We start from the raw sequence: 12,227 nt of genomic DNA, 5'->3' as shown, positions 1-12,227 counted from the left end.
TTTACACCTCGGGCACTAGAACGGAGTGCAGCCTGAAGCTCTGTGCCCCATTGCCTTGGTACAATGAGAAGCATTCTTAACTCAGGAGGCCTACAAAGGGAAAAGAAAACCCAGATGGCTCTCCCCTTTCTTTTTTCTTTACAGTAAATAATTTACAAAAACAAATTCTCCTCCACACAGGCAATACCCACTTTATCACCAGTCCCCAGGGACAGCCTTTACACATTTCTTTACTGTCATGGACTATTTTTAGCAAAGGATGACATTAAGTACTAGTTGCCCCATGGGCTTCAAACTCATTTCTTCCTCTTGTCAGAATGTTGTCAGTCCTTTCCTTTTGGACCTCCTTGCCATAAAGCTATTTCTAGGAGTGCAAGCACCTACCTACATGGAATGACTTCAGGGGTTTCATTGAAAGTCCTTGGTCTAAAAATGTCTCCTTTGGCCTGGATCTGATTACTAGAATTTCAGCATTAGAGATTCATTTCTTTAGCTCCAGTATTACTTCCTCAAGATGGCTTGTCTGATTCTTTGTTCTATTCTCTGACAGAAGCTTATTCCTTTTCTCTCTTGGCCCTTCGTTTGAAATTATCATTCATTAGTGTGACTATTTGGTTAATATCCATCTCCCTCACTACACTGACTATTCCATGATGGTTATTTCCTATTCTATCCCAATGCCTAACACTGAGCCTGGCACATGGAAGGTATGCAAGAAATATTTGTTGCTGACTGAATATGTTTATGAACGTAAAGTGTGAATTCTCCAGAGCACTGGTGGAAAAGGGTGTGGGCACAAATGAAGTGCTGACCATAAGCAGCACCCTCCTTCCCCAGGTGACCTGAAGCTGATTCCTTTTGCTACCCCAGCTCCCTCTCCTTTTCTGTCTGCTTGAGGCTTTCCTCTTTGCTCAGCCGTATCCCAGGGCCTTCATTTATAGGGCATCTGGGAAAGAAGGGTTTGACCAATATACAAACAAGGCTAAAATAATACCCTGTGGGTCCACCAGCAACTTTTTTTCCAGAGAGACTTGTGTAATTTGTATATATGTTCTCATGGGAGCACCTTGACACTCTTGATTCTGTTACCCACTTCAGAAGAGTCTTGGTGGAGACCAAGACCAGAGGTGCACAGATATAAAGCCACAGTCCCCAGGCTTCTCTGATGCCCACCCTTGCCTGCACTAACAAAACCAAACCTCCTGATTCCACTGGGCTTTCTCCAGGCAATGAAGAGAAGTACCTTCCTGCTCCAAGGCCCCAAAGGTCTCAACTCACCAAGGGCTAGCTCAGCTCCCTAAGAGACTGCTAGGGGGCTGCCTGCCACGAGTCAGAATGAGGCAATGAGAAGTGGGCTAGCATGGACCTTTTTCTCATTCCTGAAGCTTGATGACTATGGGCTCTAGCCCAGGAAGAATAGAAAGATCTCCTCACTGTCCCCATCCCACGCCAGCCCCTTCCTACCCATGAGCCCTGATGGACTGGCAAGGTTTCCTTCCCCTCTCCCAACCAGAAAGCCTATAGCTGCTTTCCACAATGTCAAAGCCAGCCCATTCTATAAGGCCCTGTTGGAATCTGCCACAATAAAGAGACTCTCCCTTCCTAGTTTGCTTGGTATTGCCCAAGCTCTGGATATATAGACCCAGGATGCCATAAGCAGCCTTTCTCTCAAGGAGCAGGAGTTCCAGTGGGACTGCTTTGTTCCCCACCTGCCACAGGTATAGCTGCTCCACTCCCCAGCTACACTCTTAACTCCTCACACCCCAGTCGTAGTCTCTGCAACCTCCAATGTGCTCTACTGTGGTTAGCACAGAGGCATTCAATAAATCTGTGGTAGACACTCAATAAAGAGCAGGCCCTTGGTCAATAAATGATAGACTGATTCACTGAAGTGCTTCATTGTTCAGTGCAAGGCTGAATGAGGAGATGCTGCCATTATTAATTTGCTATGTACCTGGGCAGGCAGAGTATGTGGCTTTAAAACTGAGCAGGGTTTTTTCTTTCTTTCTTTCTTTCTTTCTTTCTTTCTTTCTTTCTTTCTTTCTTTCTTTCTTTCTTTCTTTCTTTCTTTCCTTTTCTTTTCTTTTCTTTTTTTTTACGGCCACTGACTATGAACTGAAGGGGCAGATGGGATAGGGAGAAGCAAGAGGCTGGAAGACTGAGAGGGTTCTCAAGAAAGGGAAATTCTGTACCTCAATCTCAGGCCAATCTTGACTGGATTCTGGCTGTGATCCAGGGCACTTGGGGTGCCCAGCTCTCCTGAGCCCTGAGAGGGTGGTCTTGAAGTTGTCTGAGGATTTATGTGTCTGAACTTTGGATGCAGCCTTGCCTGCTCATTGCTCTCACACCGCCTTTTTTATTTTCTTGTTTCTTTCTCTTTCTCTGACTGGAGAGAAGTGTCCCCAGCTACCTTCAGCTGATGAAGCATTTACCCACTGGCAACATAATGGGACAGGCTAGTCAAAGACAAGGGAATAGAAGAAGAGTACCTAAACTTTGAGCCAATGAAATACTAGATTGATGGAGCTATTTTGTGTTGCAGATAGTCAAATCAGCTTATTAGAAAAACATGTCATAGAATCCAGCCAGCCTGACTTCATGGGGGTCCCAGTTGTACCAAGCCAGTAATGTAACTTACTGAATAAGCCAGGAAGAGAGCTAAGAATCATTGCAAATTCAGACCAGCCTGGAGACTTAGAGACTTATGGAGAATGGATTAGGAATTGGCTCTTGTAAGGCCTTCATTTAAATAGTTCCTCTGCTTTTGGTAAACTCTTCCGCCTGGAGTCCCCAGAACAATCTCTGAACCAACAAGTAAATACAAAAAGAAGAGGGTCTTCTGAGATTTTTTCTGGGGCCCCTCTGGACACACCAGGCTATCCTTTCAGCAGTTCACTATCAGGTGACAGCAGGAGGCTCCCTGTTCCCCTCTTCCCCTACCATACCCTAAACCACACTAAGCCCACAGCAGTTCATCTGCTTGCTTAAATTTGATGCTTAGTGTGGGAGTTCTGGGGGGATCACCTTTGCAGCCTAGTACTTACCTCTGAGCAGACTATTGGCCTGACCTATGGAGAACAGGTTTTTCTTTGGGGAGTATGATGAGCTAGACTTAGATCCCCAGCAGGCTTCTGAATGCCTGGCCCCAGGGAGGCCTGCCACTGAGCAAGCATATTTGATGCCTCAGTAACTTATCTCTGTTACATAAGGCACTACACAAGATATGAGTCAGGGCCCTTTGGCTAGCTTAGGCCCAACCTAGTCTGTGAGTGAGACTAAATGGAAGGTGTGTGGCGGGGTGCTAGGGTGGGTAAGCTAGGAAGGAGCCACTGGAACCATTTCTCTTCCTCACACTTCTCACCCCCTTTTTCCTCAGGGATAGCCATAGCCAATCACTGGCCTAGAGAGCTCGGCAGGAATCTGGACCAGAACCCTAAATTGTGAGCAGCTGTTCTCCATCTCCCCTGAAGAGTAGACGAGAGGAAGCTGGTTGAATACCCAAGGCTACTCCGTGAGTAAATTCATCCTTCAAGGAAGAATGGTGAAGGTCCCTGTGGGGTTCTGTCCACAAGCAGGGGCCTGATTTCAGGCTGGACCTATTTGAGGAAAGAGGATCCCAGGGGAGGAAGGCTGATTGCATGCCTGGCGCTTCACTGACCAAACAGGCTTACAGCTCTTGTTTCCTTCCCTTGGGCTAGTGTTGGCACAAATGGGAAGCTTCCCATTCAGTCTACTGTGTGATTTCACACCTCTTACACTATTACCAAAAGAGCAATAGCTACTTAGGGGCAGGGATTTACAGCTAAGAGATAGAAGTGAATCTGCCCTGCCAGTTGATAAGATTCTCTTCTGCATGGGGTAGCTTTTGGAAAAGCTTGCTTTCCACTCTCATAACCCCCTGTTTCATCCCTACTCTGACTCTTTATTTAGATAAGCTAGGCTTTGGTGTGTGTGGTTGACAATGGCCTCCATAAGCCATTTCTTCTGCCAACTCCCTATCTAACCTGCTTTGAGGATGGGATCTAGCCTTCTGGACTTCATGAGGTCCCCATTAGATGACAGAGTACTAAGGAGGGCCTGCTGTGCCAAAGCTGCCCTAACCTTTGTCCCATTATTGCAAACATTGGGACAGCACAATGTGTCCTGGGCTATTATTGCTCTCTTCATCTAAAAGGGAAAATTTGTTTTTTTGACCCCTGTGATCATGGAAGCTCTCCCTTGAGTGCACCATGGCACATAGGGTGCCCTACCAAATGGGCCCAAGCTCCAGTTCCACTCTGCACATTAGCTTCTCTGGGGCTCAAGAGGTGATACTGCATGACAGTAACCCCTTTGTTATGTAAACCCAGCAAGCCATGGCAGATTATGGCTTACTAGTTATCTTGAAGGATGTCTTACATAAGAGGAGAAAGTTCATGTAGGAGCAGAATTGTGATGAGCAAACACAGTGCAACAGCCACCACCAGGTGCAGACACAACCAACCTCATTCCTCTTAAACAGCCCACAAGGTGGGGTCAAGCGTTCTGCTGGACTCTATCACTCAGGGGACCCGGAAGCCTTGGCAGCTTTGGTCAGACACACCCATCTCAATTTATCCAGACTACCTGGCCTTCAGGGACTTCTTGAAAGGAGCAAACACTACCTGGAATTGAGAACTTGTTGGTTTATCTGGAAGTGCAAATATAAGCAGGAGTATTAACCTTCTCTTTAGGAAAGGAGGGAAAATAAGGTCACCCTGGAAAGAGTTATTTTCTGAGGTGTGGATTCACATGGGTCCACTCCTGGCAAACTGGAGAAACAAGTAAAATTCATGCTCTGGTCTGGCCAACTTTCTTTAAGAGTGTGAACCTTCCATCCAAACCCCTTGAGCTCTCATGCCATCCAGAGCCACATATTGCAGCAGGCCTTTCATGGGTTCTGGTCTCGTCTTTCTACCTTTCTTCTCCAAACTTGTCTTTCCTACATCTTATTCCCTGGAACCCCACTCCCTGTGAGCTGTCGCCCTGAACAAAGTTCTGAAAAGCAAAGCCACACAAAGTAGTCATTTATGAGAAAAGATGTCATATAATAGTCTTTTAAATAGTAAGACCTGGGAAGTAAACCACGGTAGACCTTGGCTATTCATGAGAGAGACAGTAAAACTTTTGCCAGTCCCTTGTTCATGAGCATCCCAAAAGCATATCATTTCCTCTGTTAAACTTATATTTCCATCACTTTGTTAAACTTCTTAGTTTTCTTTTCATCATAATCACTAGCACTAGCAGCTGACTCAGGGAGGGGGCATTCACTCCAAATAAACAAATGTTTGCTCATTTCATGAGAGTTACTGCATTTGTATGGACTGACTCTGAGTAGAAGACCACAAAATTGGATTTAACAGAAGGTGCAGAGCAATGCCACCCCCAGGTAGAGACCGAAAAAATTTAAAAGAAGGGACTCGGAAAGATAACAGTAAACCAAATGTTCATAGCAGCATTCTTCACTAAAGCCAACAGGTGGAAATAACCTAAGTGTCCTTGCATAGATGAATAGATAAACAAAACATGGTGTGTGTGTGTGTGTATGCTGAAATATTATTCAGCCATAAAAAAGGTGAAATACTAATATATGCTACAACATGAATGAACCCTGAAAACATCATGCTAAGTGAAATTAGTCAGACAAAAAAGGCCATATGCTTTATGATTCTACTTATATGAAATAACTAGAGTAGGCAAATTCAGAGACAGATAGTAGAATGGAGATTACCAGTAGATGGTGGGGGAGGGAAGAATGGGGAGTTATTGTTTAATAGGTACAGAGTTTCTGTTTGGGATGATGACAAAGTTCTGGAAATAGATAATGGTGATGGTTGTACAACAATGCGAATGTGCCTAATACCACTGAATTGTATACATAAAATGGTTAAAGTGGCAAATTTTGTTATATACAATTTACTGCTACATACGTATTATGTAGTACACACATATATACATATAGTTTATATATATAAAGCATACATATATGGTAGGTATGCTGGTAGAGCACTAAGGTCACCCATAGGCAAAAGCTTCTTAGCACGTGGAATTCACATCTGTGGCTCAGCAAGAAGGCAGTTTATTTCATATCAAGGTTATCTTGAAGTGCTAAAACCATGAAAGTTAAGTTGCATATGTGTTTGTGTTTTTAATAGAAAATGTACCTTAGTCTGAATGCCGATTTTTTGTCATACCCCTAGGCACTCAAGAAATAGTTATTTTATTGATACATTGCCTTGGGCTAGGAAAGGACTTTTGAAGCTTGATGCCAAAAGCAAAAATCACAAAGGCAAAAGAATGTCAGGCTTAACCACACAGAAACACAAAACCTTTCTACACCAAAAAACAAAACAAAACAAAAAAATAAAAACCCCTCCATTATCAACATCAAATGGAAAATTAATTGACAAAGGGTTGCAATGTCTAATTCAAATTTTCCATGGTGTGATCAGCATACCACCGAGCTACAGGAGAGCAGTTTTAGATGGTACCTGGACAGAGAACTGAATGTTAGAGTGTGACTTTAGGCACTACAGCAAGCAGGTAAGAGAGTAGTTTTGTCCCTCAAATCACACCATGTAAGTGGCTACATCCTCAGAAGTAAGGTACAAGAATATACATTTATGAAATCATGAATTCTGAGACTCAGAGAAGCACAAATAATTTTTATGCATTTTTTCTTGGAAACCTGATCTCTCCTTTAACTATTATATATCAACTCAGTAGGGAAGGTTGAATGAATTAACACACATAAAACAATTAGAAATCTTTGCTACTGTTATTTTCTTAACATCTAAGTGTGGGAACCAGTTGGTGCCAGCTCAGAAGCTTAAAGGTAGGCTCCTAGGGCTTTTAAAGCTACAAGGGAACTCCAATTCAAAATATTTCAGACCACCCTGGGTAGGTGTGCTCAGGAGCCAAAGAGAGCAGAATAGAACTGATTACGAAGTTTTGGATAAACTCTTAGAAATAAATTTGAGGTTACAATAACAACAATGACAATAACAAGGTTTCAGCTTGCTACCCCTTACTGATCAGAGAATTAAGGCCCCTCAAATTTCAACTTTGCCAGGTTTTTTTCATAGGCTGTTTTCCCAGCATATTTTATCTGCCTCCTAAGTTTTCCAGTTTTAGAAGCATATTCAAATGATAAGGTGTAGTCCCCTCATAATAGGGTGATCAACCATCCCAGTTTCCCTTGGACTCTCCCTATTTGAACATTGAAAGTCCTGTGTCCCCAAAAGATATGGTTGATAACTCTACTTAATAAGGATATTTTAAACATTTGGTTAATTTCTCCACTAACATTTACCTCTGTTTAATTTTTTCTTAATAGACAATTCTTTAGTGTCTGACTAATCTTAGGTGGAGTTTTGCTCTGCGTTTCATTGTGAGGCTTCAGGCAAGTTACTTAATTTTCCCAAACCTCAACGTCCTTCATTATAAAATGAAGAAAAGGATAACATAACCCATTTCATGGGTTGTATAAATAGTGAATGAGATTATGCAGATAAAACACAGCGTAAACTGTAAATGCTCAATAAATGTTAGCTATCAATCTCTCTTAGTTATTAGTTACCTAACACAAGATTGAAGAGCTGGTGTTTAAAACACACCTTCCAACAGTTTAGAGACATCATTTATATACCAACAAGCCACATGCCCATTACCACTGAGTTGTATGTACACATACAGCACGGTTCATCAAGACTTCTCCGAGGCTATTAGAGTTATGCATGTGGTTCAAACAAACAAACAAAAAATCACATATAAAGCTTAATAAGGATTTTCCAAGACTAAGTTAAAGTTGTAAAATCTTTACATTTTACAATTGTTACACTAAAGTTTAAGCTGTCGTCTAACCAAAAAACCTTTATTGCATACTGGCTGTAAAACTAGAAACCCGGGGGAAACCAAGTGAGTGTAAAATACAACCCTACCCTCAAATTACTTACTCTCTTGTGTTCCAAGGACACCAACAGCTAATCTGGGAGCAAGGGACAGGTCAAAGCAGAAGAACCAGATAGAAACCAAGACTGTGCCCAGCCCTTCCCTCCCAAGAACATAATACCCTTTCCAGTAGGGAAATGGGCTGCAGGAAGAGGGGCAGGGAGCTTCTCCAGGAGAAGAGACAGGCTTAAAACATTAAATGGAACAGAAGTAAAACTGATGGCTTAAGTATATAGAAACCCAGGAAATAAATAAAGTATGAAAGGAAATTTTCACTTAGGAGAAGACTGTCCAGCTCAGGTATTGGAAAAGCCCCATGACCAGCAATAACAGTCTTGTACTTTTGCTAATGAGCATGTGATTCTAGGTTAAAACCTAAACCAAATTCAGAATCCCAAGTCTCTAAGGTCCCAGTTATAAAGGAAAATGTAGAAAAGTGTAAGAATACTTTGTCCTACTGTAAATATAAGGTTGTTACCACAGGACCCTGTCACACTTCCCAGCCTCATAGAATGGCTTAGATGTTTAGGATATTGAGTTGCTATGATCCCAAGAGGAAGGGTACGCAGGTCCACATTATCAACACTTCATCATGTTCCCTCCACAAATGCCCTCAGTGCCCCACATCCTTACCTTATATCATTTTTATGTTTTGCCAATAACCAAACACTGAAAGACAGGTTTCAACAGACTAGGTGACAAAGAAGGTCAAGAAACCCAGACAACCAAAAAGCCTCCCAAGGTGCGGCACAAGTTAAACACTTTGAACTCAGGCTCTCAACTTCACATCTCATTCACCTAAATCCAACCCTTGTAGGCCCCAAGCCTAGTAATCAAGCTAAGGATAAGTCCCTTCTTACACATCATCAAGGCCATTTCAGGGAACTTTCTCTCCCAAGTTGAGAATGCAAATGTGACAGGAGCTCTTTCCAGGTGTCTCCTCCACTGCCACTCTCCTACCAAGCTGACCTGGATTATTGGGAGACTGTTAGGGCTTTTGTTCAGCAGGGCTGCAGCATTTGTGATCTGAATACACTTACAGTAATCTTTCACCAGAAATGAAGATTCTCTAGGAACCTGTTCGAATGCGGCCTAGTTTCTTTGAGACAATGAAATAAATTGACGCCTAAAGTGAAATAATAGATAAGGAAGGGCTTTGATGATGTGGAAAATGCTAACGAAGTTGGCAGCCCTGCTTGCTCCCTCCTGTAACTGCTGGGGTTGCAGAGGTAAACCTGGTCTGAACACTAAGTGAGGGTAGTTCCTGCTTATGCTGATTTCTTTTAAAATTTTCTTTTTGTGCTTCACTGAAAAGCCATCTAATTATTCAAATACTCTGTGGTGCTCACAATTTCTTATTACCATGTCTGAGCACACCACCTGTCCATGACCTGAAATCTCAGAACTAGAAAGAACCTTAGAGACCAGAGAGGTCAGGTGACTTGCTCAGGCTCACGCAGTGAGCCTGATACAATCCAGGTCTCCCATGGCGGAGTTGGGGAGGATTCTCTTTCATATACATAAACTATGTCATTGAGAAAAAAATAAAATCCACCATCTCACACATACCTATGCTCTGTTATGATGGCTTCAAGAACAAATGTATTTGAAAAAATAAATAAATTACTTAAAAAAGAAAAGAAAAGAAAGAACACCAAACCCACTGTGGCTGGGTTTCCTGGAGTTGCCTTCCCTGCCTTGAAATTGCCCCAGCTGCACCCCCAAAACTGGCTTTTAAGAGTGTCTCAGACTAGTGGACTTCAGACACCTTCGGGCTTCCCATTGTGTCTCTTCCTTCCCCTCTCCCTTGTCCTTCAACAAGATTTCTAGAAAGTCTGACCCTCACTCTCCACACTACATCAAACACCTGTGATGACATGGATTCATCCACCCACCCATCAGGGGATGCTCTCTTGGGCTGCTTTTAGCTATCATTGGAAATTGAAGGCTGTGATCTATGCAGGAGGTGCAGGTTCCTCATTCAGAGTCTCAAGAAATTCTCAAGGGTCTCTAATTTTTCTTATTCCCCACCTGCGCCACACATCAGCAGCCTCCTAATTTGTCCTGACATTTTTCTTGCACTCAGTGTTAGTCAGGGCCACACAGTAATGTCAAAGCCCTTGCATTTCAGTGCGAGTTTGTATTTGTAAAAATGGGCTATTGAGAAGGGTGGAATTTATATCCCAAGGGCATCCCACAGCAGAAACTCTAAAGTAGCTGTGGAAATTATGCATTGGTGGAGGGGTGCCACCAGCTACCCCCAAACCATCTAGGATTCTGGACACATTCGAGGCTCCAGCACCTCCCTAGGAAAGCCTTTGCAGGCACACTTCAAAATAAAGTTCCTACCTGCCAGGAGTCCCTTCAACCCCGGTAGCCTCGGGTCCGGTAACATCAGCCTGACAGCCCGATCTCAGTTCCCCTCATGAACTTCCTGGTAGCCCCTTTTGTCAGAAGTGAAGGTCCAGCAGAGGCTGGTGCGAGCCAAGACTTGTGCCCACCCGTCTTCCCAGCCACCCACCTGTGGAAGAAGAGCAGGATGGAGAGCATGGTCTGGTCGATGTTACGGTTGCAGATGCCCTCGTTGAGCAGGTAGCAGGGGTCCCGCAGCACGGGCTCTAGCGAATCCTGACGCATTATGCTGTTGAGCTTGTCGGTGTTGAGGTTCTCGAAGACCAGCTTCTCCTGCAGCTGCCGAAAGTTACTCACGGTGGGACTGCCTGGGTTGTTGTTCTCCCCGCTGCTATCTCCCTGGAGCCCACTCCGGTGGGCCAGGTCCAGGCAGCAATTGCAGCAGTCGAGACCGACAGGTGAGCGGCAGTCGGTCTTGGGCTGGGCCATCTTTTCAGGCTTGGGGGCCGCCTGGCCTGCCAGGTCCGTGGCGGCTCGCAGGTGCGCGTCCGGTGGGGGATTGGCCTGAGGAGACTCCAGGGTGTCTGGAAAAGGCAAGCTGCTGAGAGAAGAGTTGGAAATTAGCGCCTCCAGCTAACTACTCTTTCGGATCAGCCCCCTTCTGGCTGTGCTGTTCAGGGTGCGAATAGAAACAGCTGGACAAACAGCTCGGAGCGGATCCTTGGGGCTCACTTCCTTTTCTTCCTCCTCCTCCTTCTCCGCTAGAGGCCCGGGCCACCCCCTGAGGTGCCACACACAGTCCTAGCCGCGTCCCAAGTTTCCAAAGTGTGAGCGGGACCCAGGGTAGACCTGTGGCAACAGGATGGGCGGGCAGCAGAGCAGAGAGAAAGTCTGGGCGCGCCCTCCTCGTTCTCTCCTCTCGTACTCCCTCCCTCCTCGGCTCGTCCGCTCTCAGGCTCCCTGGGTTGTGCCGGCTGAACGGTGGCAGGAGCCGAGAGAGTGAGTGAAAGAGCTGCTCGACTAGAAGCCCGCAAGCGGCCGTGACAGCATGTAAATTATCCCCGGGCGGCCAGCAGAGACCTCTCCAGCTTTCCCGGCGGACGCCGGCCCTAAGCGGCTTGGTCCTGCCCCCAACCCCCCGCCCCGCCGCACCCACGCGCCCTCGCACGCACCCGGTGGATCGCACCCTTGTCGGCTCAGTCGGGTCCGGCGCCTCAGCTCAGGCTCTCTCGCCCCCCCGGGCGCATCCTCTGCCAGAAACCTAAGAGCGGCCGGGCCGGGACGCCACACCACCCTGCTCTCGAGTTCGGTGGGAGGGCAGATACTCCTGATCCCACGCGGACGGGTCCCCCTACAGGGGAGACGCCGCCCTCGAGAGTCTTTCTTGTTACAGCCTTATAACGCCGCCTTCCTTCACAAGCTTCTTTTTTTCAGGGGGCGGGGGGAAAGAAAGCGTGGTTTCAGGGGAGTGAGTGTGCAAAGAGAACGGTTGCTGCTACACAGAGTCTGAGCGTGCCGGACACACTTCAGGAATACCCAATAAATGCCTTAAACAAAACTCACAGAAGCACGGTCAAACTCCCCTCGGTTTTGTGTCCCTTTCTTATTCACTTCACTTATCTTCCCCTCTTTCCCCCGACTGACTTACTCTCCCCTCTCTTCCCTGAACTCTACTGGAGGCGATTTCTGTCCTGGCTTCCGGGAATGCAAGCCCTCGGACCAGCTCTCCCACGCCCGGCCTCTTCTCTCTTTTCTCCCTTCCCAGTTTGCCCCCTCCCCCGACCCCCTTCCACCTCTCCGCGCTTTTTCTCCCATTCTTTCCTGCTTTTTTCCTCTTTCTTTACTTATACTCCCTCTCTTCCCTTTTATTTATTTGCCCCCGTTCTTTACTTATTTCTTTTTCTCCT

The 12,227-nt window shown here is 45.5% G+C and overlaps 1 protein-coding gene across 2 annotated transcripts in view; it reads right to left on the bottom strand.

The window, feature by feature from the left end:
- The window catches only part of TSC22D3 (TSC22 domain family member 3), a 58,416-nt gene extending 46,767 nt beyond the window's left edge, over window positions 1–11,649 (bottom strand). Inside the window, exons 1-2 of one of the 2 annotated variants that reach the window (XM_054580382.1) lie at window positions 11,493–11,649; window positions 10,490–10,918 (exon numbers count right to left, since the gene is read on the bottom strand). In XM_054580382.1, coding sequence (XP_054436357.1) covers window positions 10,490–10,809 — 320 coding nt within the window. In that variant the 5' untranslated portion in view covers window positions 10,810–10,918; window positions 11,493–11,649. Of the gene's footprint in view, window positions 1–10,489; window positions 10,922–11,492 lie in introns of both variants that reach the window. The other variant, XM_054580383.1, reaches the window with a different exon arrangement.
- Between the last annotated feature and the right edge of the window lie 578 nt (window positions 11,650–12,227).

Source organism: Pteronotus mesoamericanus, unplaced genomic scaffold, assembly GCF_021234165.1.
Source record: "Pteronotus mesoamericanus isolate MK-2021 breed Mesoamerican mustached bat unplaced genomic scaffold, CSHL_Meso_final contig_58, whole genome shotgun sequence".
NCBI lineage: Eukaryota > Metazoa > Chordata > Mammalia > Chiroptera > Mormoopidae > Pteronotus > Pteronotus mesoamericanus.
The sequence above is the reverse complement of the archived record's forward strand: the minus strand, read 5'-3'. Positions and strand labels throughout refer to the sequence as shown.